General features: G+C 40.2%; 1 protein-coding gene across 2 annotated transcripts in view; it reads left to right on the top strand.

The window, feature by feature from the left end:
- Positions 1–24,237, top strand: part of PTPRG (protein tyrosine phosphatase receptor type G) — a 771,239-nt gene that overhangs the window by 632,792 nt on the left and 114,210 nt on the right. For both annotated transcript variants that reach the window (XM_023498086.2, XM_023498087.2), the window contains exons 9-12: positions 5,624–5,808; positions 9,123–9,231; positions 14,815–14,864; positions 16,820–17,597. In XM_023498086.2, the coding sequence (XP_023353854.2) occupies positions 5,624–5,808; positions 9,123–9,231; positions 14,815–14,864; positions 16,820–17,597 (1,122 nt within the window). The remainder of the gene's footprint in view (positions 1–5,623; positions 5,809–9,122; positions 9,232–14,814; positions 14,865–16,819; positions 17,598–24,237) is intronic.

The following is a 24,237-nucleotide window of genomic DNA, read 5'->3' on the forward strand; positions in this document are numbered from 1 at the left end:
TATAGGAACAATAATTTAAAAAAAAAAAAAACCTTTTATTTGAGAAGCCATTCATTTTCTGGGTTCCCCCCACTCACGCGTCCATGGAATTCCCCAGACAATGACACCAGCTGAGACCAATATGGATCCTTTGACAGAATCCCAGAGTGCCATGTAATAGCAGGAAGCTCATAAGTCCAGCAAGAGGCATTGATTTCACTTATGATGTCAAGAATGGTGAAATAGGGAATCGAGACTAAATTGCTTCACTTGGGGAGTGCTGTCCCTCCATGTCTGGATCAATATATCCTGGAACAATGCCTCAAGTGTGAAATGTGCCTGGTTGGGGGGACAACCTATTTCAGAGCATTGAAAAGACTCCTGAGTTTACAATGACTTTCAAACAGAGTGTATATCATGTTAGCTTAACCTCCAATATTAAAATAGTAGAAACATTTACATGGAGAGCACCTGAGAAAATAGCTTAGGAAGTGATTTAGAAGCTGGGGACCTGAGTTTCTTTGCTGTGGCTTGTTTTTTATTTAACAAAGTCTTGGATCATAATTAAAGTCAGTTCACTAAAGGCAAATTCCCCAAGTGGGCAAGTCACATCGTATTAGAAGCCTGCGAAAAGTAATCAAACACCTATAGGAAAATCATCAGGCACCTATGAAAGGGACTCCTCCTCAGGGAGATTTGTTTAAAAAGCAGGGCGGTGGACCCTATAGGATGGCTAATGAGATGGGCCAGGGGCAGAGGCTTAGTAGCCTCCAGCATTATTGGGGTCTGGGGGATGGATCTGACTATTCTGCTGAAGGTGGTCTGAATCGGGAATCGAAATAGCAGCTTTCATTTTTATAGTCCTTTTGAACTTTTCAGAGATCATTCCATTTGAACTTCAGGATGATCCTATGAAGTCAGTACTATAAGAATATACTCTAATATGATAACTTCATTTTCCAAATGGAGACATTGAATTTAAGTGAGATAGCTGTGTTCACACCACTAGTAAGTGTTAGAGGCAATATTTGAATCCAAAACTGGCTGAGTCTCAATGTAATGTCATCCAAAGAGATAATATTTGGAAAGCACTAGCACACAGTAGGCCCATAATAAACCCTTGCTTTCTCTTCTCCCCAATGCTCTATCCTTTTGTGTTGTATTTTCCCAAGGGATTGTTTGCTGCGATGTCCCTAATAGCTTTAAAACTCTCGTGTGGGGCTTGCTTATTTTGGAGTTCCCTTTGAAGAGTTCCTAGCTGATGCCCCTGAGCCAAAGGCTTTGTTTTTATGTCAGGAATCCTGTTGGATTTTTTTCTCCCTCTCAGTGTCAAACATCACGCGAAGGTAAAGTCCACATGTTACATGGTGGATTGCAGGCTGTACACGGACTAGTAATTCCTCAGTCTTGTTCATAGGGCTGAAATTGCTATTTATGTTTGATAAAGGGAATCCTGGCTGTTCATGCCCATGGAGTCCCCAGAGGAAATGAATTTTATGCTCACTTGATAAGAGAGGAATGTCAGGGGCCTTTTAATAAACTGTAAAATACAACCAATCAATCAGCAAGTATTTATTAAATGCTTACTGTTTGACAAACATTGTGCTAAGCTTTGGGGATGCAAAGAAAGGCCAAGATAAAAGTCGTCTCCTCAAAAGAGCTTAACTTCTCATGTATGTGTACTACAAAACACAGGAATAGTAGATGGAAGAGAGCATTAGGGGAGAAAGCCTGTGACTGGCAAAACCAAGACGGACTTCCCATAGGGGATGTCATTTGATCTGAGTCTTGAAGGAAGCCAGGGATTTTGATCTAGAAGTAATGAGAGAAAAGCATACCTAACAAGTCTGGACAGAAACCAGATTTTCTAATGTCTTTGGTAGGAGCCTTCTTGAAAATGCTATAGCCAACACATATATAAGTTTGGATCCTCTCTCTCTCTCACACACACACACACACACACACACACACACACACATCCCCTACTCCCCAAAATCAGAGCAAAGCACTTTCTCCTGCTTCTCAAATCTGGGTCCTCATGATGCCCAATGGGTATCACCTCCACTTCTCTTAAGCCCCAGTTTCCTCTTAATTCAGCTCAAGGCCATTTTCTAGAGTTCTAGTGCCCCCTAAAATTATCTTTCATTTATTTTGTATGTGAATATCAACCTATGTACGTGTTATCTCCAGTGATAAAATGTAAACTCCCAGAGAGCAAGGACTACATATTTGTTTGAAGTTTAAAAGCACACCAAAATTTGGGGAATATCCTATAATACATACATATAAGTGGGGTGCATGTGTACATAATACCAATATAGGGCATGTATATACCTGTATCTTTATACATATATCCATGTATTTTATGTGCATGTTGTATTTAATTTCTGCCTATAGATGTATATGTGTATGTATACATAAATGATGTATATCTGTATATCCATATGAATGGATATACACTCATATCTGTCATATATTTCTATATATCCATTGTCTATAAGCATACACACATACATATTATTGACACTGGAAGAAGTTGTGATGGAGTCAATGTTCAGTAACATCTGACTCTTTGTGACTCTTTGAGGGCAAAGATATTAGAATCTTTGAATGTTTCCTTCTTCAGCTCATCTTAGGGATGGGCAGCTTTGAAGAACAGTTAAGTGATTCACCCAGAGTCATACAGCTAGTTAGTGTCTGAGAATAGATTTGAACTCGGGTTTCCTGACTCCAGAACTGATGCTCTATATTCTGCACCACCTAGCTGCCCCTGAGGCTGACTTTGAACTTGTCTTCCTGATTCTAACCACTGGGCCACCTAGCTGTCCCCAGGAAGTGGTTACTATGGGTAGTTATTTCCTTTATTTCCAAGCAACTTGGCCAGAAAATAGCCACTAAGGGGCAGTGACAGGACATAAGAGTATTCTCTTTGCCTTCAGACCCAGCCAAATCTCTCCCTTCCACCACACAATGTCAATAAATCTCCATAGCACCTGGACACTTTTGTGATGTTTTGGACAGCCTCCTGGTGTGGGAAACACATGTATGTGCTCCCCAGTTTCTCTAGTTCAGTCAGACCAGAGATGAGAATTTCAGTAAAAGGGGGTAATCAAAAAGAAATTGAATGATAAGGGTGGTATCCATTGTAGGAATGACAAGCCAAGTTTGTCATTGTTCCTTTTGCATCCTGATCCATTGGACCATTGACCCAGAGGGCTCTGGAGGAGAAACTGAGGCAGGTTTCCTCTTCCAGCCCTCCCTCATTTAAATCCAATTCACTTGCATGTCATGTCATTGCCTCCCTGTCAGGGTCCTTTTCCAGAATCAAGAACAATGTGAGTAGAAGTAGAAGTTGGAACTGGCCAGTTGGGCAACATGGCTCAGAAGGTGGACCATGGACAGGTCTTATGAGTAGAAGTAGGAGCTAGAATGGGCCAACTGGACAACACAGTTCAGAAGGTGGAGCATGGGCTGGTCTTATAAGTAGAAGTAGGAGCTGGAATGGGCCAGTTGGGCAACACAGCTCAGAAGGTGGACCGTGAGCAGGTCTCATTAGTTCAGGAATAATAGTTAGAAAGAGGCTGCAGAGACCTTTGCTCCCTTTTTCCATCCTGACTTCAGAACTTAGAGAATGGCAAATTACCTTTCTGGAGATGAGATTGTTTATTAGTCCGTTATTGCCATCTAGTGTGCCCTGCTTGTAACTTCTGCCTCCTCTCCCTGCCTGTTCTGTCTGACGTTATTCTTTGGGACGCTCTTTGCCCGCCAGACAACTTGCTTCTCTCCAGTGATGTGTGGAGCTCCGGGAATGCCTCATTAATTTATTTGATTCCCTTCTCCCCTCTGTCACATCAGCCGGTCTCTCTCTCTGGCCAAACCTCGATTTGTCGATGGATATGCTGGAGAAACTGACCTTGGCCACCACAGAGCAGCCAAGTGCTTAGAGCCAGAGATCCTTTGAGCTTGGAGGGGCAGAAAAGAGTTTCCCTCCCATTTATGTTTCACATGGATGCCCCTGAGAACAGAACATGGGCGAATTGTCGAAATTTATAATGAGAAGTGGGTTGAGCAGCCTAGCCTTGTTTAACATGGTCTGTTAATTATTTAAAAAGACTTGGGTATACTATGAATTAAGTCAGGTCTTTTAGTAGTTGGTACATGCAGAATTTTTTTATTTATTTATCAGTCAGGAATACATGGTTGAAAAAAAAATGTGCAGATTGACTAAAACAGCCTCTTCCTTCTGGCACTTCCAGCCTTCTATAACCTTGTTGGGAACTAAGCCTCTCCAGGCTTATTATGCTTCACTCTTCATGTATTAACTTAGAGTCAAATAGACCTTTCTAGCTGCTTCCTGGGTACCATTCCATATTTTGCCTCTGCACTGGTCATACCCAATGCCAGAAAGGTACTCTTCTCCCCTGAGTAACTTGGAATTCCTAGCTCCCTTCAAGTCCAGGTCAAGTGTGATCCCCTAAAAGAGATACTACGTGTTTCTTCCCCCTTGGCCAAAAAGACCCCTTCTCCTTCTCAAAATGGTTTAGTGCCACAAATAAAAATTGATCTTGACTTTATACATCTCTATCAACTGTGTGTTTGTCTTCACATAAGCTTCTAGCATACTTTGCTTCTACAGGATCCAGCAGGGTACATAGCAGATACCTAATAAAGTGCTTGACCATCGATTAGTCGATGATTATGATTAAAAGCAATATTTAAGTGCCATGAAAATATTCCAGGAGAGAGAGTCTAAGAGTGTGGGGCTATTGGGGAAGATTTCCAGAAGATAAAAGTATTTAAAGATTAGACTAGAAGGACAAGTAGAATATCACTGGGAAGAATTGGAGGGACAAGGGCACATCCTTCCATCATTACGGTAGATAGTACAGTGACAGCTTTAAGTGTATTTGGAGAATGCTAAATAGCCTATTTAGCATATAGGGCAATGGTAGGAAATAAGATTGGAAATTAAGATAGGTCCTTGAACACCTTGCTAAGACCTTTGCAATCACTTGATAGTTTGTGTGGGAGAGTGACTTATTTGAAACTTTGCTTTAGGAAGACCAACCTGGTGGTCACATCCAGATGGACTAGAGGGAAAAAGAAACAAGAGGTGGGGAGACCATTTGGATGCTGCTATAGTGGTCCAGGTAAAAAGTTATGAGGACTCAACAAATGAGTAACAGAATGGTCACAGAAAGGAGGGTCACAGAAAGGAGAAGGAGAAATTACAGAGGAAGGGTTGAACTGTGAATATAGGGCACATCTATAGTAAGGAAAAAGTCCAAGGTAACTCCGTGGTTTTGATTCCAGGTTTATATTATTTTTTTTAAAAGGTTCTATACATTAACTTGCTTGATCTTCATAATAACTTTGTGAGGTTGGTACTATTGGCCCCATTTCCAGATGAGACTGGAAAAAGTTGAGTGACTTGACCATAACTGTTGAGCTAGTTTTGAACTGTCTTCCTGCTTCCAAGTTCAGCATTATTCAACCCTGTTGTGCTATTTCTTTCAAGTAGAATCATTACATTGGCTTTAACAAAAATGAAAAAAGCACTGGCGTTGGGCAAGATGGAGGGAGTGGGACAAAAGTGGAATGGAGGAGGTAATTTGTTTCTGAGATCTTTCTTCTTTCTGCTCAGTATGTAGCACTCCACCGATCAACATGAAAGTTCATCCAGTAAACCGAACAGCCTTGTTGGTGACCTGGAGCCAGCCAGAAACCATCTACCACCCTCCACTCATGAACTACATGATCTCCTACAGCTGGACAAAAAATGAGGATGAAAAGGAAAAGACGTTTACCAAGGATAGCGACAAAGACCTGGTAAAGCCATGGCATTGCAGCCGCCATTCTTTTATTCCCATTCACTCATGGAATGCTTTGTTCTCATTGGATGGGGAAGGACATTGCCCTGGGAACAATGAGCCCATGAGCTCCATTCAATTCACTAATAACTGCCCTGATTAGAAATGGAGATGGTCAGCACATGAACCACCAGCCACAGATTCCTTACCAGGAGCTCAAATCAGGACATTTTATAAAAAATCTATTCCAATATTAACCGTGAACATCCAGCACCCAACAAAATTTGCTTAATAACTACTTCATTTAAATTAAATAATTATAAATTGACCTTTTTTTCCAACCACTTCCTCTAAATACTTCTTTTGTTGGTGCACTCAATCTCATCCACTTTTCCCCTTTTATGATGTAGTTAATATTCAGACAGCTCTTTCCTGATTTCTTTGTATACTTGAGTTGTGTGGTACAGCTGGGTAAAGAATGACGGTTTTAGAGCCAGAGTCTCCGATTTCAGAGCTTGGCTTTGCTACTTATTATCCAAATGACTTTGAGTAAGTCTTCAAATAGTAAGGCTTCAATTATCTCATTTTTTAAATGATGGGGTTGGGCCAAATGGCCTCTGAGGTCCTGACATCTAGCTTGAAATCTATGATCCCATGGCCTTTTTAGTACTAATTATATGCTAGTATTCCATTATGTTAATGTGTGACAATTGATTTAACCATGTTCCTACATCATTATGGGTCTTTTAAGGTTCTCTTCCATAAAATAAGGGAGAAGAAGGAGGCTCTGGAACCACAATGAGCCTGGAAACTCTAAGTCTGGAGGTAGACCCACATCTTAGATGTGGGAATACAAAATATCATTAACAGAACCAGGTGATAGCAACATGCAGTCCACAAGTCCTTTTGCCATCTTTCCTATCATGAATGATGCTGATGGTTCAGTGAAAAGAACAGACTCTGATAAGCCCCATCTTCTTTTTCAGCTCATTATAGCCAGTAGAAAATAGCTGCTGAGTTTAACTTCATGAGATCCAGGTTTAACTCTTAGTTCTGCCATTTAACTACCCATGTAGCCTGTAATAATTCATTTAATCTATCTATGCCTTTGTTTCCTCAGCTACAAAATGAAGAGTTTGACTTATATGGCCTCTCAGGTTCCCCTCAAGACTAAGATTTGGGGTCTTATTTTTTGGCCTGTAAAATAAGAGGATCTTCAAGGTCCCCTTTGCCTCCAAATCTGGGATCCTCAGTCAGAGTTCCTTTGCCTCAGTTTCCCCATCAGCAAAATGAAGAGTTTTGGCTGGGCCCTTTTCAGCTCCATATCTAAGATATATCCTATAAGCTCCATATCCTCCAAGAGATTGATGAACAAGGAAAATGTGGCCTGATCTCATGCCCTGAAATAATAATGAATATTCAGGAAACAGCAGCTTAGAGAACCCCTCCAGCTGACTTTGTCCTATATATGCCTTTAAAGCCCAGAATTCAGGAGCGTAACCATCATCTTCTGAGAAGCCATGCCTTCGGTCCTGGAGAAAACCAGTCCTAAAGAGCCATATTTTAAAATGGACCCCCCCCTCCTTCCCCACCCAGCCCTCCACTTGTGTTCATCTTCTAAAGTCTTTGGCTGAAGAATCAATGTGACACATTCTGGTTTAAAAGGCTTCACTTATTGTTAATCAAAGGCAGCCTTTGGAATAATGAAATCAGTAATTGTGTATGCCCATGAAAAATGCAATAGCTCAGAGTGAAATTCTTAATGACTGTTATCATTTCCCCCCCTTTTTCAAATACATAGTCCTCTGGGCTCATTCAATCAGTTATAGAATAATACTTTTCTTATTCCTTTAGATGAAGATTCTCTTACTTCATTTCCATTTATATCTTCAATTTCCCCCACTAGACATTGTTATCTGGGTCACATTAGGGAATGATGAGCTTCATAAAATCAGAGAGGAATCTCTTGAAAGGCACCCAAGGTTATGATGTATTTTAACCTTTCCCTTGTCATAACTGTGAGTCCTTAAGGGATTTTCCTCTGTCTGAAGTAAAGATGGCTCATATTAATCAGCAGAAACTATCAAGGCACTTGGGTAGCTTCTCATTCTGGGCAGAAAAATAATTAAACAGGCAGTGATGAATAGATATGTGCTGGAAATGCACCCTGGCAAATCCCTGCAATGGGGTCATGGGGGCTTTACTCTGAAAGGGAAGGTAGATCAGAGGTAGAGAGGATCAGGCATGGATTCATCCCAAAGGAGAGATGGAAGAAAGAACATCCTTTGATAGCACTTTTTTTTCACCCAATCTTTCATAATTATTTTCTTTGGGGATAGATAGAATTAATTTTTCTGCTCTTCAAAAAGTCACATCATGATCTTAATGACAGTTGTGTCATTAGATTGCCGCAAACACTGCTCTTAAAGTGGCTTTTCTTAGGGAGATAACTCATTGCCATGAGTAGAGCCTTGGCAGAGAACCATTTGGTTTCCCTATGTAAGTTTTCTACAAAAGCCACGGAGATAGTATACTGTACTAAAACTGGAAGGGACCGACCTCAGAAATCTTGGAGTTCAACCCATTGTTTTATTCATGAGAAAACTAAGACATAAGGAAAATGTCTTACAGAAAGTCACATCTGTGTCAGAGGCGTAATTTGAACCCCAAGTCTCTCTGACTCAAGAACCAATGAGCGTTCAGTGCATTATAGCACATGTCCCCTTGAAAAGTCCAGAGGTTGAATTGAATTTTAGTTGATTTATCTTTGCATAAAAATCAGAAGGGAAGAAATTAATACATCAGCAGGAGGTTTGGGAAGTCATTTGTTGTTGTTTCAAAACTACCATATCTCCCCAGAAGAAAAAAAAAAACTACAGGCTTTTAAATTTTTTTCCAGTTGTTTTCATAGTCTGGGAGTAGGTCAAGTGGTAGCTGATGCTCCTTGGAAATAGTGATCTCTGTAAAATCAGACGATGAAAGTCAATCAAGATCCCTATTTAAAGGCTGGGAAATTGAGGTTTAAATCCCATCTTTGACAGATACAGGTTGTGTGACCCAAAGTAAGACACTTGATGCACCTGAACCACTCTCACCGAGGCATTGCCAAGCTCAGTAGGTGGAGATGGTCCCTTTGTTGGGAGTTCTGCCCACCAATGGACTCCCAGATCTGAACTATCTTGACCAAGAAGAAACAGCTGTTTGAATCCATCCTGGACAATATTCAAACCATTGTGCTGATCTTTTGGGGTAGCATGGGGAAAGGAGGGGAATAAAATAATATTCATTTTCCTCTAAAACAAACTAACTTCTGTCTTTTTCTTAAAAATACAGAAAGCCATCATTAGCCATGTTTCACCCGATAGCCTTTATCTCTTCAGAGTTCAGGCTATATGCAGAAATGACATGCGCAGCGATTTTAGCCAAACAATGTTGTTTCAAGGTAAAGTATGTACTTCTTTCTGCGGGCAATACTGATTCCTTTCCTCTTTCCTCTCTCCTTTATTTATCATCATCCCAGTCTGTTGGAATCTGTAGGCAAAAGAATATCATTAGTTGTTTCATGTGTTGTATTTCTGGTCTGGTTGAGGGATGGATAGTTGTATTTCAGTCTTTAAAAAAAAAGAAGTAAACAAAACTCTAGTATTCTCTGGCTGTCCTTTAACAAGAATACTGTGTAAGCCCAAAGATTGAAAGAGGAGAATAATATTTCTCACACTCTGGAGAGCTAAGAACTGGGACATTTTATCCGTAAAATTGTGGCCAGTCACCAGTTTGACATAAAACATGTCCTTCCGATTACCATCTTGGCATTCTCCTTCAGAATTCTTGGGTGATTTGGTTTGTAGCTTTCTCAGGAACATGTGGACACAGAAACCAATCAAGTGGATTTGTTTTCTGTATTTTCTATTTAAATTTTGGTATTTTCGTTTGTGTCTCCAGCACTTAGCACAGTGCATGGCAAATAGTAAGCATTTAATAAACAATTTTCTATTCAGAGTTTCAATTTCTATGTGGGACCCTGGGCAAGTAAGTTACTTAAACCCAATTTCCTAAGAAAGAAAGAGAGAGAGAGAGAGAGAGAGAAAGAAAGAAAGAAAAAGTTTTAATTTCTGACATCTTTTGCTTTTATGCTAAAGTTCAGCTTTTATCTCCAGTTCCTCAGGCCTTTCATGACTACTGAAATTGGTTCCCATTGACCATTCCTTAGATTTTACAGTTATCTCGTATTCCAATTGTCCCTCTTTACAGAAGCTCTGAAGATATATCACTCCCTCCATTCCCCCCACCATCGCCAAGAAGACCCCATCTTGTCCCAGGTGTCCATTTTTCTTTCTTGTAATAGTTTTAGTGAATACTGGCTTTATCATAGTTCTCAGTATGGTCCCCAAATCCTATAAAAGAATTAGAAATCATAGCCACATGGAATCAAAGTCTTGACAAAAGCAAAAAGACTCCACATGAAGGAACAAGTACTGAATGAATGTTTACCTTTTGTGTTACTCTATGGGAGAATGATAACAAGTAGTTTATAGCTTCAAAAATGTAAGATACCATTTTTTGGCATGGGTCTGTATAACTGTCACTAAAGACACCAGTAATTCTTGGACCAAGTTGTACCAAGCCCAGTCAACTTTTCCAATAACTCCCCAAGGACCAGTGATCTATAAAGAAGCATTTAATATTTAAATATTCTATGTTAATGTTAACATTTATCTTACCCTTCCATTCAAACTAATTGGAATGAGCTGGGCCGCCTTGTTTCATAAATAAATCAGCCTTGCTGGAATCTACCAGTGCCATAAATGAGTTGGCTCTCTTCCACCCGGAGCAATTGGATTGCAGGCTAGGCCCTCATCTGTGCCCAGCGAACAGAATAGAAGAAGGCCAAAGTCAGAGGCGTCTGGGACCAGGGCTCGGGAACTTTGGAGACATAAATCATTATTAGGTCTCCCAGGTGCTTAGACCAAGAATTTGGAATCTGCAGAACTGCCTTTTCAGATTAATAGGCCACCGTGATCTTTGGCTTCTGTGTAAGGTTTGAAAAATTAAATGTTTGCAATATAACGTAATCCAAAAGGCCTTGTCAGCAATAAATTTGAAGTCAGGAATATTTTAAGTCACAGAACCCAATGATTTGTGGAAAATCACCCCTCTCTCTTTTTTTTTCCTTTTCAAGCACTAATTTTCTTTGTCTGTTTGATGCTCTGAATGGACTCATCTCTAACCGTGGATTATTTTTTTGTTCATTTTTCTATTAATTCCTAATACCCTGTATTGCACATGGATAAGCAAACACTTAAGGAATCTTTACCTGAAATAAAAGTGGCTTTCTTCTCCATTCTACCCAAAGGAAGTTGATACTCTTTACTTCTTGACCCATGCAAAGGTCTATAATCTTTTCGGCCTGGCACTTAGTTTGAAGATATTTTATTCAGCTCTATATTTTCCCATTGTCCCATTTTTAAGATTTTTAAATTACTTGAATCTATTTGAATTAAAATTTTAAATTATTCCAAATTTAAATTTCTAAATTGGCAGCAACACCCCTTACCCCACCATGTTCTATTTTGCTGCCTTCTTGTAACATAAAGTTGGCCCTAGGTTTTCAAAGACAATGCCAGACAGTAAGTTTTTGGCTGCTAAACAGAGAAGTCACAGAATACAGTTGGTGATAGACAGAGGGCTTGCTTTCCAAAGACCAGCCTAGCTAAGTTGGGTTATAGCAGGATGACCTTCGGCCCCAGAAACTCCCCAGGGCAGCCCACCGAGCCCCAGAGGGGTTGCAATCTGTGTTGTAGAAGAAAGACCTACTCTACAAAGTCACAGCTTCTGAAGGTATAGAAGCAGAGTAACAGGAGCCAGGCAAGATAGGGTAAAAATGGAACCAAGGAATAGCTTTTGGCTGGGTCTTGAAGTCAGATAATATTTTTGTATCATTTGAAAGGCTGTTTTTACCCTGTGTAATATATACACTGTGTGTGTATATATATATACTATATTATAACATATAATTAATATTATATGTACTATATATTAATATATGTACTGTATTATGTATATAATATATATACTATATGTTTATATATACTCTATTATGATATATATTATTAATATTATGTACTATATGTGTATATATATACACTATCTTATGATATATTAATAATATTATACATAAATTATATATTAATACCAGTGCATGAAGGAAAATGGGGAAATAGCTGTAAGAGTCTGTGGTCAGACACGTGTTTTAGTTTGAGGTTTTGTTTTATTTTGTTTTTTCAGAAAATTTAAATCCATTTTGGTTCATAATGGCAGGGATTTCAGAATAGTAGAACTTAATGCACATTTGAAGTCTAAATAAGTTAGAGGCACCAACCTCAGACTCTCCTAATGGCATTTAATATTTCTGCCTTCCATCTGTTGATTGTCTCCAATTTATCCTGTCTTTAGCTTGTTTATATGTAGTTGTTTACATGTTTTCTCCTCTATTCAACTGTAAGCTTCTTAAGGACAGGAACTGTCTTTTGCCTTTCTTGTATCATTTAGCTTAGTACCTGTTACAGATGTCAGTACTTAATAAATGTTGACTGGCTGAGTGTTTAAACATGGCCATATTTTCCTTATACTCAGTCTTCTAGTTCTGAATTTGTTCTGATAGGAAACTCAACTTTGTCCTTTTAAAATTTAAATCTAATTCCTCCTACCTGGTTTTCTCTGGACTTTAGGAGCATCCGATTAACATTCCCCTTATAAAAATTCTAATCAAATTCTGTCCTCCTCCTCCTCCTTCTCAACTTTTTCTTTTCTTTAGCCTAAATAATCATTCTCCTCAACCCAGAGTTTGCCATTATTTCTTAGAGTTCTGTTTTATACTTAGCAAATTTAGTGGATTTTCACTGGACCCTCTCCAGAAAGTCCTTTTTATTCACTTCAAGGACTTGTATACTTTTCTTTCTATCCCTAGCACTTAGCACAGTGATTAGTACATCGTAGGTACTTAATTAATGCTCATTGGTCTACTGATTGTAAAATATTCTTCTAAAGTGTCCATATTATCCCCAAATCAAACATAAGGAGATCCATTGGGTCATATCTATGAGTCTCTTAGTATTCAGCCAGAGAAACTATATTTATTTTAGGGATGGCATTCATTAAGCCAAAGTGGACAAAACTGTTACAGCCAAGCTGAGGGCTTTGCTAATGGACATGTCGCATGTTTAGCCCAGAGAAGGGAAGATTGAAGAGGGACTCTCTGAGGGCCTCCAAGATGGCATCCATAAAACTCCAATGAGCATTTGTTCTGTGTCAGGTACAGTGCTAGACACTGGTGATAGAAAGACAATGACAAAATAGCCCCTACCCTTGGGGAGCTTACATTTCACCAGGAAGATCAGCTAGCTCCCTAAGGAGGTATAGAGCCAGGAAAGTTAAGAAGGGTGAGTGCACTAAAGATTAGAGATCAGAGGAACTTTAAGAGAGGGATGGCACATGCTTTGTTCCTCAGTGGAGGACAAAGACCCTGAGAGATGCAAGTGAGGAGGCAGGAAATGGAGATCTAAGTCTGAATTCAGGTGGATCCAGATGTAGATGGGAATACCCTAAGAGAAAAGCCAAATAGCAGAGAAACAAGGGAATATTGGCTTTGTTAGAGTAAGGACTGCTTCAGCCTCTTATTTTTTTGGTGCAAGAGGGTATATCTGTATGTCACATAGTAGGTCTCTCATAAATGCTAATCAATTGATTGAGGTCCTCAAATCTAGCTAAGCAGTTTGGGAGACTCATTCTCTTTGACTCTGTTCCCTTCCCCAGCTCAGAATCAAAAGTAGTTCCAGAAGGCCGAATGCCATCATAGATTCAGAATGTATTTATTAAGCACCTACAGAGCACCTGGAATTATCCTAAGCATGAAAATAGCCTCTGACCTCAAGAAGTTTTTATTCTAATCCAGATGAGAAAATTTCCCACCAGTTAAAGTTGAGAAAAACTTTCCAAGAGTTAAGGTCAGGCATATGTTGGTGCCAGCTCAGATTTGTTCATGAGAGCTACTTGTTAAATTTTAAACATGCACATTTATACTTTGGAACAGCAAATGTTACAAATATTCCATTTATCATTTTGCTTATGATCTAGATTTAAGAAAGCAATGGAGAAAATATGGATACAGCAGATTGACTTTAAACATGTGTCCTAAGTACATTTTCCTCCTCAGAAAGCCCAGTGCTAAATATGTCCCAGCACACCACTGGGTTAGGCTGTGTAAAGGTGGAATTAGTTGCCTCTGGGAGATAGTAAGTTCTGAATCCTTGAAGGGACTTGGGTAAGATCTGGTGGGGTTGCTATCTATAGGCTTCTTGTTCAGGTGGTGGTAAACTTGGAGTTACCCTGGAGAAGGAGGGAAGAAGGAAGGAAGGAAGGAAGGAAGGAAGGAAGGAAGGAAGGAAGGAAGGAAGGAAGGAAGGAAGGAAGGAAGGAAGGAAGGAAGGAAGGAAGGAAGGAAGGAAGGAAGGAAGGAAGGAAAAGGAAGAGGAGAAAGAAGGAAGGAAGGAAAAGGAAGGGGAGAAAGAAGGAAGGAAGGAAAAGGAAGGAAGGAAAAGAGGAAAGAAAGACAGATCACCATTTTCTTCTGTATGTTTCACTGTGGAATGGAGTAGTTTTTCCTTCACTAATTTCCATATTCAGAATGAATGGAAATCTAGGTTTGTAGAAAAACAAAAACAGCACCCCTGCCAAATCAGGTTCTCAAGCATTTTTAAATGCCTCCTACTTGCCTGACCCTCTGCTATGTGCTAAGTTTGATGTATTTTGATCATAAGCATTTTTACTCATTTTCAATGCCACATGTAGTTTATGATATTGATGATTTTCTATTAATTATCCCAAACTGCTCATGCTCCAATTGCAACAATAACCAAAAAAATAAATCATTCTGGTGAACGAACAGCAAAAATCTAGCTAAGGTGGTGGCTATGGAGCTTCTTAAAGAAAACTCTGTCTTGAAAATGAAATTTCTTTTTCCCCCTAGCCAATACTACTCGAATATTCCAAGGGACCCGAATTGTTAAAACAGGAGTGGTAAGTAATGATTTTTAATGTGTATATATATATATTTGCATGTAGTTTGAGCCATCACCACCAGGTGGCAGCAATTGGTTGCTAAACATCTTAAGGTGCCTTAGATCCAAGTCAATGTCAGAGAAAATTGTAATCAGTTTATTTAACTAGGAAAAAAACAACTCTATATTTTATTCCTTAGAGTTCTTCCATTTTTATAGGCCGTCAAATAAATAGAGGCAGCCTGAAGTAATGGGAAGTGTTTAGCTTGGATCTAGGGCCCTGGGAATCTCTGTGGTCTTGGCTGGGAGTGTTATCTCACTACCTGTATCATCTAGGGACATCATTTCATCTCGGTGGTCCTCAGTTTCCTCTTCTGGAAACTGAATGAGTTTGGCCATAAATGAGCTCTGAAGCTCCTTCCAGCTCCAAATTTCAACCTTTATGAATACACACCAGAGTTGGAGCAATAATCTTGTATTATGTACCTTTATTAGCTTTTAAATTCTATGGCTCTATTAAGCACTTAAATTGTTCATGAAACCATAGAATTTTAGAGCCAGAAGGGACCTCGGTTCTCATCTATAAAGTGAGAGGGTGGGACCCAATGATGAAAGCCATCCTAGCGGAATGGCAGAGCTGGGTGGGAGAAGCCAGTTCTTTTCAGAGGATCACAGAGTACTGGACAGAGCTTCTGGGTCATAGAGTCTAAACCTCTTATTGTGCAGAGAGGAAATGGAGAAGGGAACAGCCTTTCCTGAGATCACACAGGTAGTGAGCCCCAACACCAATGTTTGAACCAACTTCCTCTGACTCAACATTAGTCCTTTTGTATTGAGATTCAACGTTTTACTTATAACTCCTATACTAATTATGTTGCTCAGTCATTTTCAGTCATAGGTGACTCTTCACGACCTTATTTGGGGTTCTTGGCAGAGACTGAAGAAGTTTGCCCTTTCTTTCAGTTTATTTTGCAGACGAGTAAACTGAGACAGAGTTAAGTGACTTGCCCAAAGTCATATAGCTAGTAAGTGTCTGAGGCTAGATTCGAACTCAGGAAGATGAGAACTTGCCTCCAAGGCCCAGAATTCTATATCCAATGTGCCATCTAATTATTTATTACACCGTCATGCTAATAACAGCCAACAATTATGCTGTTAGCTGTTAACATTAGAAAATTTTCCACATGTATTAGCCCATTGGATCTTTAAAACAGACCTGTGAGGTAGGAATTATAATTGTCACCATTTTAGAGAAGAAGTAACAAATACTGAGAGAACTGAAGTAATTTGTCCAAGAGCACACAGCTAAATCCTTAAGAAAGGATTTGAACTCCTATTTTTCCCATTCCAAATTGGATGCTCTTGATAACTTTGGCCACTGTGCCATCTAGGGGCCAGTTAGAGCAACACAGCTGAATATCTTCCGTAATTTAATAGTGTCTCGGTAATCAACTCTTAAGGTTAAATCTCCACTTCTCTTCTGGTTTATAAAATGAACAATGCTTCTAATCTGCTCTAGATTAGCTAATCTAAATGCTTTAGATTAAAGCATTGGTTCCCAGAATATGGCCTGCAAACTCCAGAAAGCCCCCATTACCCTTTTTAGGGGTCTGCGATATCAAAACTATTTTTATGATAATATTAAAATGTTTTCAAGAATATGGTAAATATTGATAGAGCTCACTTGTATAAACAGAAGCTCTTTGGAGTCCTCAGTTTTTAAGAGTAGAGAATAAAATGTTTGAGAACCAATGGGACAGATGATCTTTCAGACTTTACTCTCTGATTTTTATGTTCTGTGATACTAAAGTTGAATTTTAAAGTAACAGAAAGTATTCTTGGTTAATATGTTGACTTGTAGAAAAGGTAGATCCGATTCTTAGAAGTGTGGACTTTCCAGGACTACTCACTGACTCTCTCTCCATTTTGTTTTCTCCTTTGTCCCTTCCTAACCCGCCCCGTTGATCCTTCAAGCCTACAGCCTCTCCTGCTTCTTCCGCCGACATGGCGCCCATCAGCTCTGGGTCTTCCACTTGGACTTCATCGGGCATCCCCTTCTCATTCGTTTCGATGGCTACTGGAATGGGTCCGTCCTCGAGCGGAAGCCAGGCGACCGTGGCTTCGGTGGTGACCAGCACCCTGCTCGCCGGCCTCGGCTTTAGCGGCGGGGGGATCTCTTCCTTCCCCAGCACCGTGTGGCCCACCCGCCTCCCGACGGCGGCTTCGGCCAGCAAACAGTCGGCCAGGCCCGTGGTAGCCACGACAGAGGCCTTGTCTTCTCCGGCCCCGGAAAGCGACTCTACCCTGACCAAGGACGGCGAAGGCGCCGAGGAAGGCGAGAAGAATGAGAAGAGTGAGAGCGAGGATGGCGAAAGGGAACACGAGGAGGAGGGGGAAAAGGATTCGGAAAAGAAGGAAAAAAATGGAGTGACCCACAGCACGGAGGTCCAGAACAGAACCAAGCCCACGCTTGTGCCAGCGTCTCCTAATCGAACTGTGGAGGAGGACAGAAACGAAACTATAGCTGGCCAAGGGCCGGATCCCAATGTCCTCCCCACAGACCCAGCAGATGAGAGAAGGGAAACAGTGACCGAGCCCAGCACGGACCCCGTCACCTCCACCCAAGTGCCCTCTATGGTCACAGGCGAACATCATACGGGCAAGGACCCCAAGAGACCAGAGGTGCCATCCAAAAAGCCGAGCTCCAAAGGGGACCGATTTCCTGATGATAAATTCATCACTGTAAATCCAGGTAAGGGGGAAAATGGATAGACCATAATCTCCAGGCTGGTGGGGTTTTAAATGAGTTAGGGAGAATCTGCAAGGAAAGCAGTATGGATCAGCAGAGAAAGCTTGGGATTTGGATTCACAGAACCTGAATTTGAACCCTGGCTCTGTCTCTCTAGGTAACCTTGTGCAAATCATGTAATAATGGCTAACATTTATCTAGAGCCTGCATGTGCCAGGCAGTGTGCTGGGTGCTTTGCAATTACTATCTCATTGATCCTCCCAACAACCTTTTGAGGTAAAATCTATCACTATCCCCTTTTTACCAATGAGGAAACTGAGGCAAACAGAAGTTAAGTGACATGCTCAGGATCATACAACTAACAAGTGTCTGAGGTCAGATTTTTAAATTTGGCTCTTCCTGACTCCAGGCTCAGCATTCTATCACTATCTCACATGGCTATCCCATAGCTCACCTCTCCAACCTTGGATTCATTGTCTGTAAAATGAAGGGGTTAGAATAGATTCTCTCAAAGGGCCCTTTCAGGTAAAAATATGGTGTGCTAGGGCTTGAATATTCTGTTATTCTCTCTCCTAAAAGATACTTATATTTCAGTACCTAAGAGGCAACCTATAGCCTAGTAGGTAAAGACTAAAGACCTTCCCGTCCTGCCTTTGACACATCCAGGTGGGGTGCCCATGGGCCAGTAATTGAACCCCCTCTGTTCCTCTTGGCAATTCTCTGAAGCAGTGAGGAATATCTTGTTCACCCAGGTGTCCAACAAGCATTTAGGAAGCTCTCCTAAGTGCCAGCACAAAAAAAATACAAAAAAGGAAGTTCAGAACAGCAGGCAGCTCACATTCTAATGGGAGAAGCAACATGCAAATAACTACATATATCCCAAGGTACATACAGCAGAAATGGCAGGTAATTACACCAGAAAGGATTGGAAAGACTTCTAGAAAAATTGGAGCAGCAGTAGAAGGAGGTTCCACAGTGGAAGTATCCCCAGGTAGCTCAATTCACAGGTTTGGACAAAAAACAAGTCTTTACCTTTTTATTTTTAAGTAAAGCCTTTTATTTCTCCCTAGTATTCCTCTTCTCCTCTCAGAGAACCTGCCTTAATAACAACAAAAAACTATACAGCAAAACTAATGAAGTGACTATCTCTGAACATGTCTCCGTTATCAATAATTCTGTCTCCATCTCTGCTTTTAATCTTTTCTGGGGGAAGAGAGCTATTTTGTGCTAGCCTTCAGATTCTATATGGCTCATTATGCAGCCATTTAGCTACATCCCATCAGCAATGAGTTTAGTGGAATCTTTCATTAAGGTATCATTGTGTGGTTCTATTGAGTTTGCTCTCACACTTACCTAAATTCCCATTTACCTTTTTTATGTCTTATTCCATAGGCAGCTAGGTGGTGCCATAATACATTGAGCACTAGATCTGAAGTCAGGAAGACTCATCTTCCTGAGACATTTACCAGCTGTAGGACCCTGACCAAGTCACTTAATCCTGATTTCCTCAATATCCTCCTCATCAGTAAAATGAGCTGGAGAAGGAACTCCAAAATGGGGCATAAAGAGTCAAATACAACTGAAAAACAACTTAACAAATGCCTTATTCCATAACATCATAAACCTCAATTTAATTTATATTTCCTAATCAATGGGATCTTTGGAATGGAATGAGATAGGCTCTGTAAAATGTTTTGCTAATCTAAAAGGGTCATATAAGTCATTGGGATTATTTGTCTTCCATTTTCTGATTTTAAAATGTGACCCTTTCCAACCTTTTTTTTTTTTTTTTTTTTAAAAACAGTAACTTAGTTCAAGTACTTTTGTCATTTGGCAATAATTTAGTTCTCTTGATAAATCTGCTTGGAATCGAGCTCTTTAGGACGTTCAAAATAATACATACAAACATATAATCGTGAGAAATATTTTTTGCTGACAAACCACTTTATTTGCCCAAGATGAAATTGCAGTTCTCCTAATGTTCTTCACTGTCCGGGCCCCAAAGAGTCGGGTGCCAGTTGGCTGAAGCCAGAACTGGGCACTGTCAGGACTGGGTCTCTACAACACAGTCAGCCATATAATTATTCTTTCCCTCCCCTGTCTCTGCCATTTATCTATCTCATTTAATGAAGCCATCTCTTTTTTTTTCCCCTCATGTGAGCACAAGGGTTGTTATTGTTGTGGTTTGTTGTCTTTTAATAAAAAAATCTTTGATTTTGCCAGACTCCAAAATGTTTGGTAACAAATTTTTTGCATCAAAGCTGTCATGGAGTTATAAGAGTGCAAAAAAGAGAGAGAGAGAGAGAAAGAGGAGAGAGAAAAGCAACTGGTAAATATTTATTTGCTTTTACACTTGTAAACATTAAAATTCATCAAAAGCTGAGACCTCGTATGTGAAGTTATAACAGAATAAATTTTCATGCTTTGAGTTACATTCCTCCTTAAAGCTAGTAATGGTCTAATTTTTTAAAGGTCTTTGAGTGCCCTTCAGTTTTGCACCAGTGGTAAGGAAATGGTCAAAAGCATTCTGTCCAGGACTGACTCAAGGAAGGGACATTTAACTCCATATATAGACCAGTTGACTATTCAAAGGCAGAATAGAAAGAATAATGAGTTGTTGAAAGTGTCCCTGAATAAATTGGTTAGTTACTGGAAACCTTGGGTACAAAGGCAGTGTCTCTTAAACACTCAACCTTTGACCTCAATTCCTGACCCAACTCTTCCTCTAATCTGTGCCATAAAATCATTTGCTTCGCTTGACTAGTTGGTACAATCATGAGAAAATGTTACCTTTAAAGCAAGGGAAAAGACATGGCAAGAGAGGTCTTTTGTGGTAACTGGAAAACTTTCTAGATAATCTAGAAGGGACATTTGTACTAGACTTTGGAGAGCCATAATATCCTATGTTAGCCAAAAGTAATGGCTTATTCTATATGGCACTTAGAGTTTACAAAATGCTCATCCCTTGTCCTTCTCAACCATCCTGGGAGAAAGAGCTATTTGATCCTCTCCTTTTTACAGATGAGAAAACTGAGCCTTAAAGAAATTTAGCAAAGTGCTTCAGATCACCCAACAAATCGTTGTCAAAAGCAGAATTTGAACCCAGAACTTTCGGAACAAATTCAATGTTCTAGTTATTACTTCAAGAGATATATAGAAATAAAGTATTGCCAGATCTCGGAGCTGGAAGGGACCTGGCAACCACCTGACTCAGACTCAAAAATGAACATCTTCTCTAGAACCTCGAAATCATCCATACAAACATACAATCATGAGAAGTGTTTCTTGCTGACAAAACACATTATTTGCCCAAGATGAAGTTCCAGCTTCTAATGTTCTGCACCTTCCATGCCCCAAGAATTGGGCGCCAGTTGGCCAAAGCCAATATTGGACATGGTCAGGGCTGGGTCCCTTACTGTGCCTGAGGAGTGGTCAGCCTGGTGTTCCTTAGACTTTCCTCATTCTCCTAAGGAAGCCCATTTCACTTTGGGGGAGCTCTTGCTGCTAGGAAATATATTTTTCCTCCACTTATTAATATTAAACATATGAATCCTCCTAGATTAAATTCATTTCTTTGTACCTTGGTGCTTTCTCACCCATTGGGACGTCCTTGTCCTAATATTTGGGATCAAAGTCAGCAAGTCTACCTCCTCTTTTGTAACAGCTCTTCAGTTGCTAAAGATAAAAACATTATTATGTCACCTTAAGGCTTCTTTTCTCCAAGTAAATGGATTTCTGTTTCTTCAGCGGCTCCTCATATGACATGGTCTCTGTGCTTTCTTTATTCTAATAAACATGGTACGTGGTTTTTAGATCAGGTGATATAAGGAGTAATCAGGGAACTTGAGGGATAACATCTTAGACCAATAGAGCAGATTTCAATTAAGGAAGTGTGCTGCAAGTGTGACCATACTTTCCTTCAAGGAGATCGGACCCCCTTGAATGGCAGTGTCCAACTAGGCAGCCCCTTTGAGAGTCCAAAGGAGCTAGTAGCAAGCCCAATGGCAAGAGAATTGGGGAAACCCTCTTTTTTGTTCCCTTCTTTATAACCTTCTCCTAGGACTTCAATTTTGTGCCTATTTCAATACAAAAGAATGTAAGTCTTAATTTTATGTTAGTATTCAAGATACCTAACATATAGTAAGCTCTTAAATAATATTTGTGGATTGTTTGCAACTTGGAGAGCTGCTCTCATCTGTCCAGTAATTCTAAAAAATGGAATGGTCCAACTGAAGAGAGCAGAGGTACTTTTCTGAGAACTTTTATCCCCTTCTTCTAAGTCTTTGTTGGCCCAAAACAATGGATTCGCTCACAGAATCTGCAGGTCCATAGACTACCAGATCACCCTACAGGTCTCAATGGTGGTCTGTCCCACTTAGCTGGAAGGCACAGCTGTGAGGTCATGGGAGGAGAAATGAAACATATATTCATGCTAAGTGGTTATGTGGCTTTTGACATTATCTTAGTTCACCAGTAATGCCATTCTTCCATAAGCCAATAGATCTGTGATCTTATCACTATGGGTTTTCCTACCAGGGTTTACAGCCTGGGGTTACAACCCACAACCTGTCCTTGCTTGCCTTTGTTATAGAACTCTCACCCATGTCATCCATCCTCTGTCCCCTTTTTCTCTTTCCCCTGCTACAGAAGTCAATTGACTCACATCTGGATCTTTATGACTCCATTTGGGATTTTCTCGACAAAGATAATGGGGAGTTCGACATTTCCTTCTCAAGCTCATTTTACAGACTGGAAAACTGATAAGTCCAGGGTACCATAGTAAGTGGCCAGATTTGAACTCAGGGCTTCCAGACTCTAGGCGTGGCACTCTATTCACCTAGCCTCCCAAAGCCAAAAGGACTAGGGGCCATTTTCTACTTTTCTTTGTTTCATGGGAAGCATGGATAAAACTGGTGGTCAGTGTCCCTGTGTTTAGCTGTACTGGTATATTGGTACATGGTAAACACACAAGTCTAGTGCTGGACTTTACTCCAAGCCTCAACCTATTATGGGATCATTGAGTCACAGATAAAACATTAAAAGGGATGTCTGGGACCACCTGGTCCAACCTCCTCATTTTCCCCAACCTCTCCTATTTTCTAGAAAAGAAAACTCAAGAGAGAATGAGGTAACTTGCTCAATGTCACAGCCAAGCAATAAGCATCAGGGGCAGATTCTGAATTCAGATCCTGTCAGATGCTCTTTCCCCTGTACCACACTGGCTTCCCAAAGCTCTTGGTCTTCCCAAAAGCAGAGAGATTTTCAGGTTCTATTATATTGAAAAGGCCAACAATATGCATGCCCTGTCTCCTGCCTTCCTTCTGGTTCCAGTTCCATCCTTCCCTTTTATAGGAAGCCTTTCTCAGCCCTCCTTGGTCTTAGTGCCTCCTCTCAGTGATTATCACTAAATTATCCTGTATGTTTATTTATAACAAGTCACTTTCATATTTTCCCACCCATCAGTCTGTGAGTTCCAAGAAAACATGCCTCTGTTTGCCTTTTTTTCCCTCAGAGTGCCTGCCACACAGTAGGCATTTAATAATTGCTTTTTTTTTAATCACCTTGGTCTAAGGACTTCTTTTCCCAATTAGTTACTTCCCAAAAAGTAGAAAATGACCTTCTTTTTAAAAGGTCCCTAAAGTTACAGCCAATAAAATAGAGTTATGGAATTGACTAAAATGATGATGATTGTGAACATGGATGGTAAAAGAATGGTGAGAGAGCAAAGGAATGATTAAATTGCCAATAATTCTCATTCTTTGAGCTTTCCCTACTTCTCAGCCCATCTTCCTGTGATTATTTTCAAATGGCCCTTAACATATGCCGGAGGTGAATCACTTTAAACAAATATGGCGCCATGATTCTTACTCTCTGTAATCTCTATCATGTTTCTGCCTTATTTACTTATTTGTACTAAGAGCAAATACATATTTAGGGCTTCCCACTTAATATTCAGTAGCTTAAGCATTATTCTATTCTGAGGAGGAAAATAAAAGACATTTAGTCTAATGTTGTAAACTCTTCCCTGCCATTTTAAAGATGTAGTCAATAGAAAAAACTCATTTTCACTCCCTCTGAGATTTCATAATAAGATTTTCAGGTGAGGCTTAAAACCCCATCTTCATTGATTCAGTTCAGTTCAGTTGGCTTGGGAGGCATTTCTGTTCCAGACACCATCCTAAGGTCCTGGGGAGGTGAAGAGAGACAAAAAAATAAAATAAGTCCTGTGCTTTCTCCAGGGGGAGCCCCAAACCAAGAGTTAATTGCCCCCACCTCTCATTCTGGAGGGTTGGGGAGAAAAGGTAGATGGATGTGAGGTTCCCCTGGACTGGCTGTGGAAGAGAAGAAGGTCTAATCACAGCTAGCCCCCTCAGGGGAGTGGTCTGTAAATTCATCTTCTGGACTCAGTGGGCATCCGGTAACCCTGTGAATCTGCTACCTATAAAAATGGGATTAAGAGAGTTTGTTGAATTGCATTGTATGGGTAACCTTATCAGTACTGTCTTTCTTTGGAACCCTCCCTGGATTTATTTCTCCTGAGCTTTGCAGACTTTGGGGAGGGGGCTCAAGTGCTAATTAGGGAGTCTTTGGTTCTGAGAAGGTAAAAGCCCCATAATTAATGTAGCTGGGGAGGAGCGGTCCC

The sequence above is a fragment of the Sarcophilus harrisii genome, chromosome 1 (genome assembly GCF_902635505.1).
Source record: "Sarcophilus harrisii chromosome 1, mSarHar1.11, whole genome shotgun sequence".
In the NCBI taxonomy this organism is placed as follows: Eukaryota; Metazoa; Chordata; class Mammalia; order Dasyuromorphia; family Dasyuridae; genus Sarcophilus; species Sarcophilus harrisii.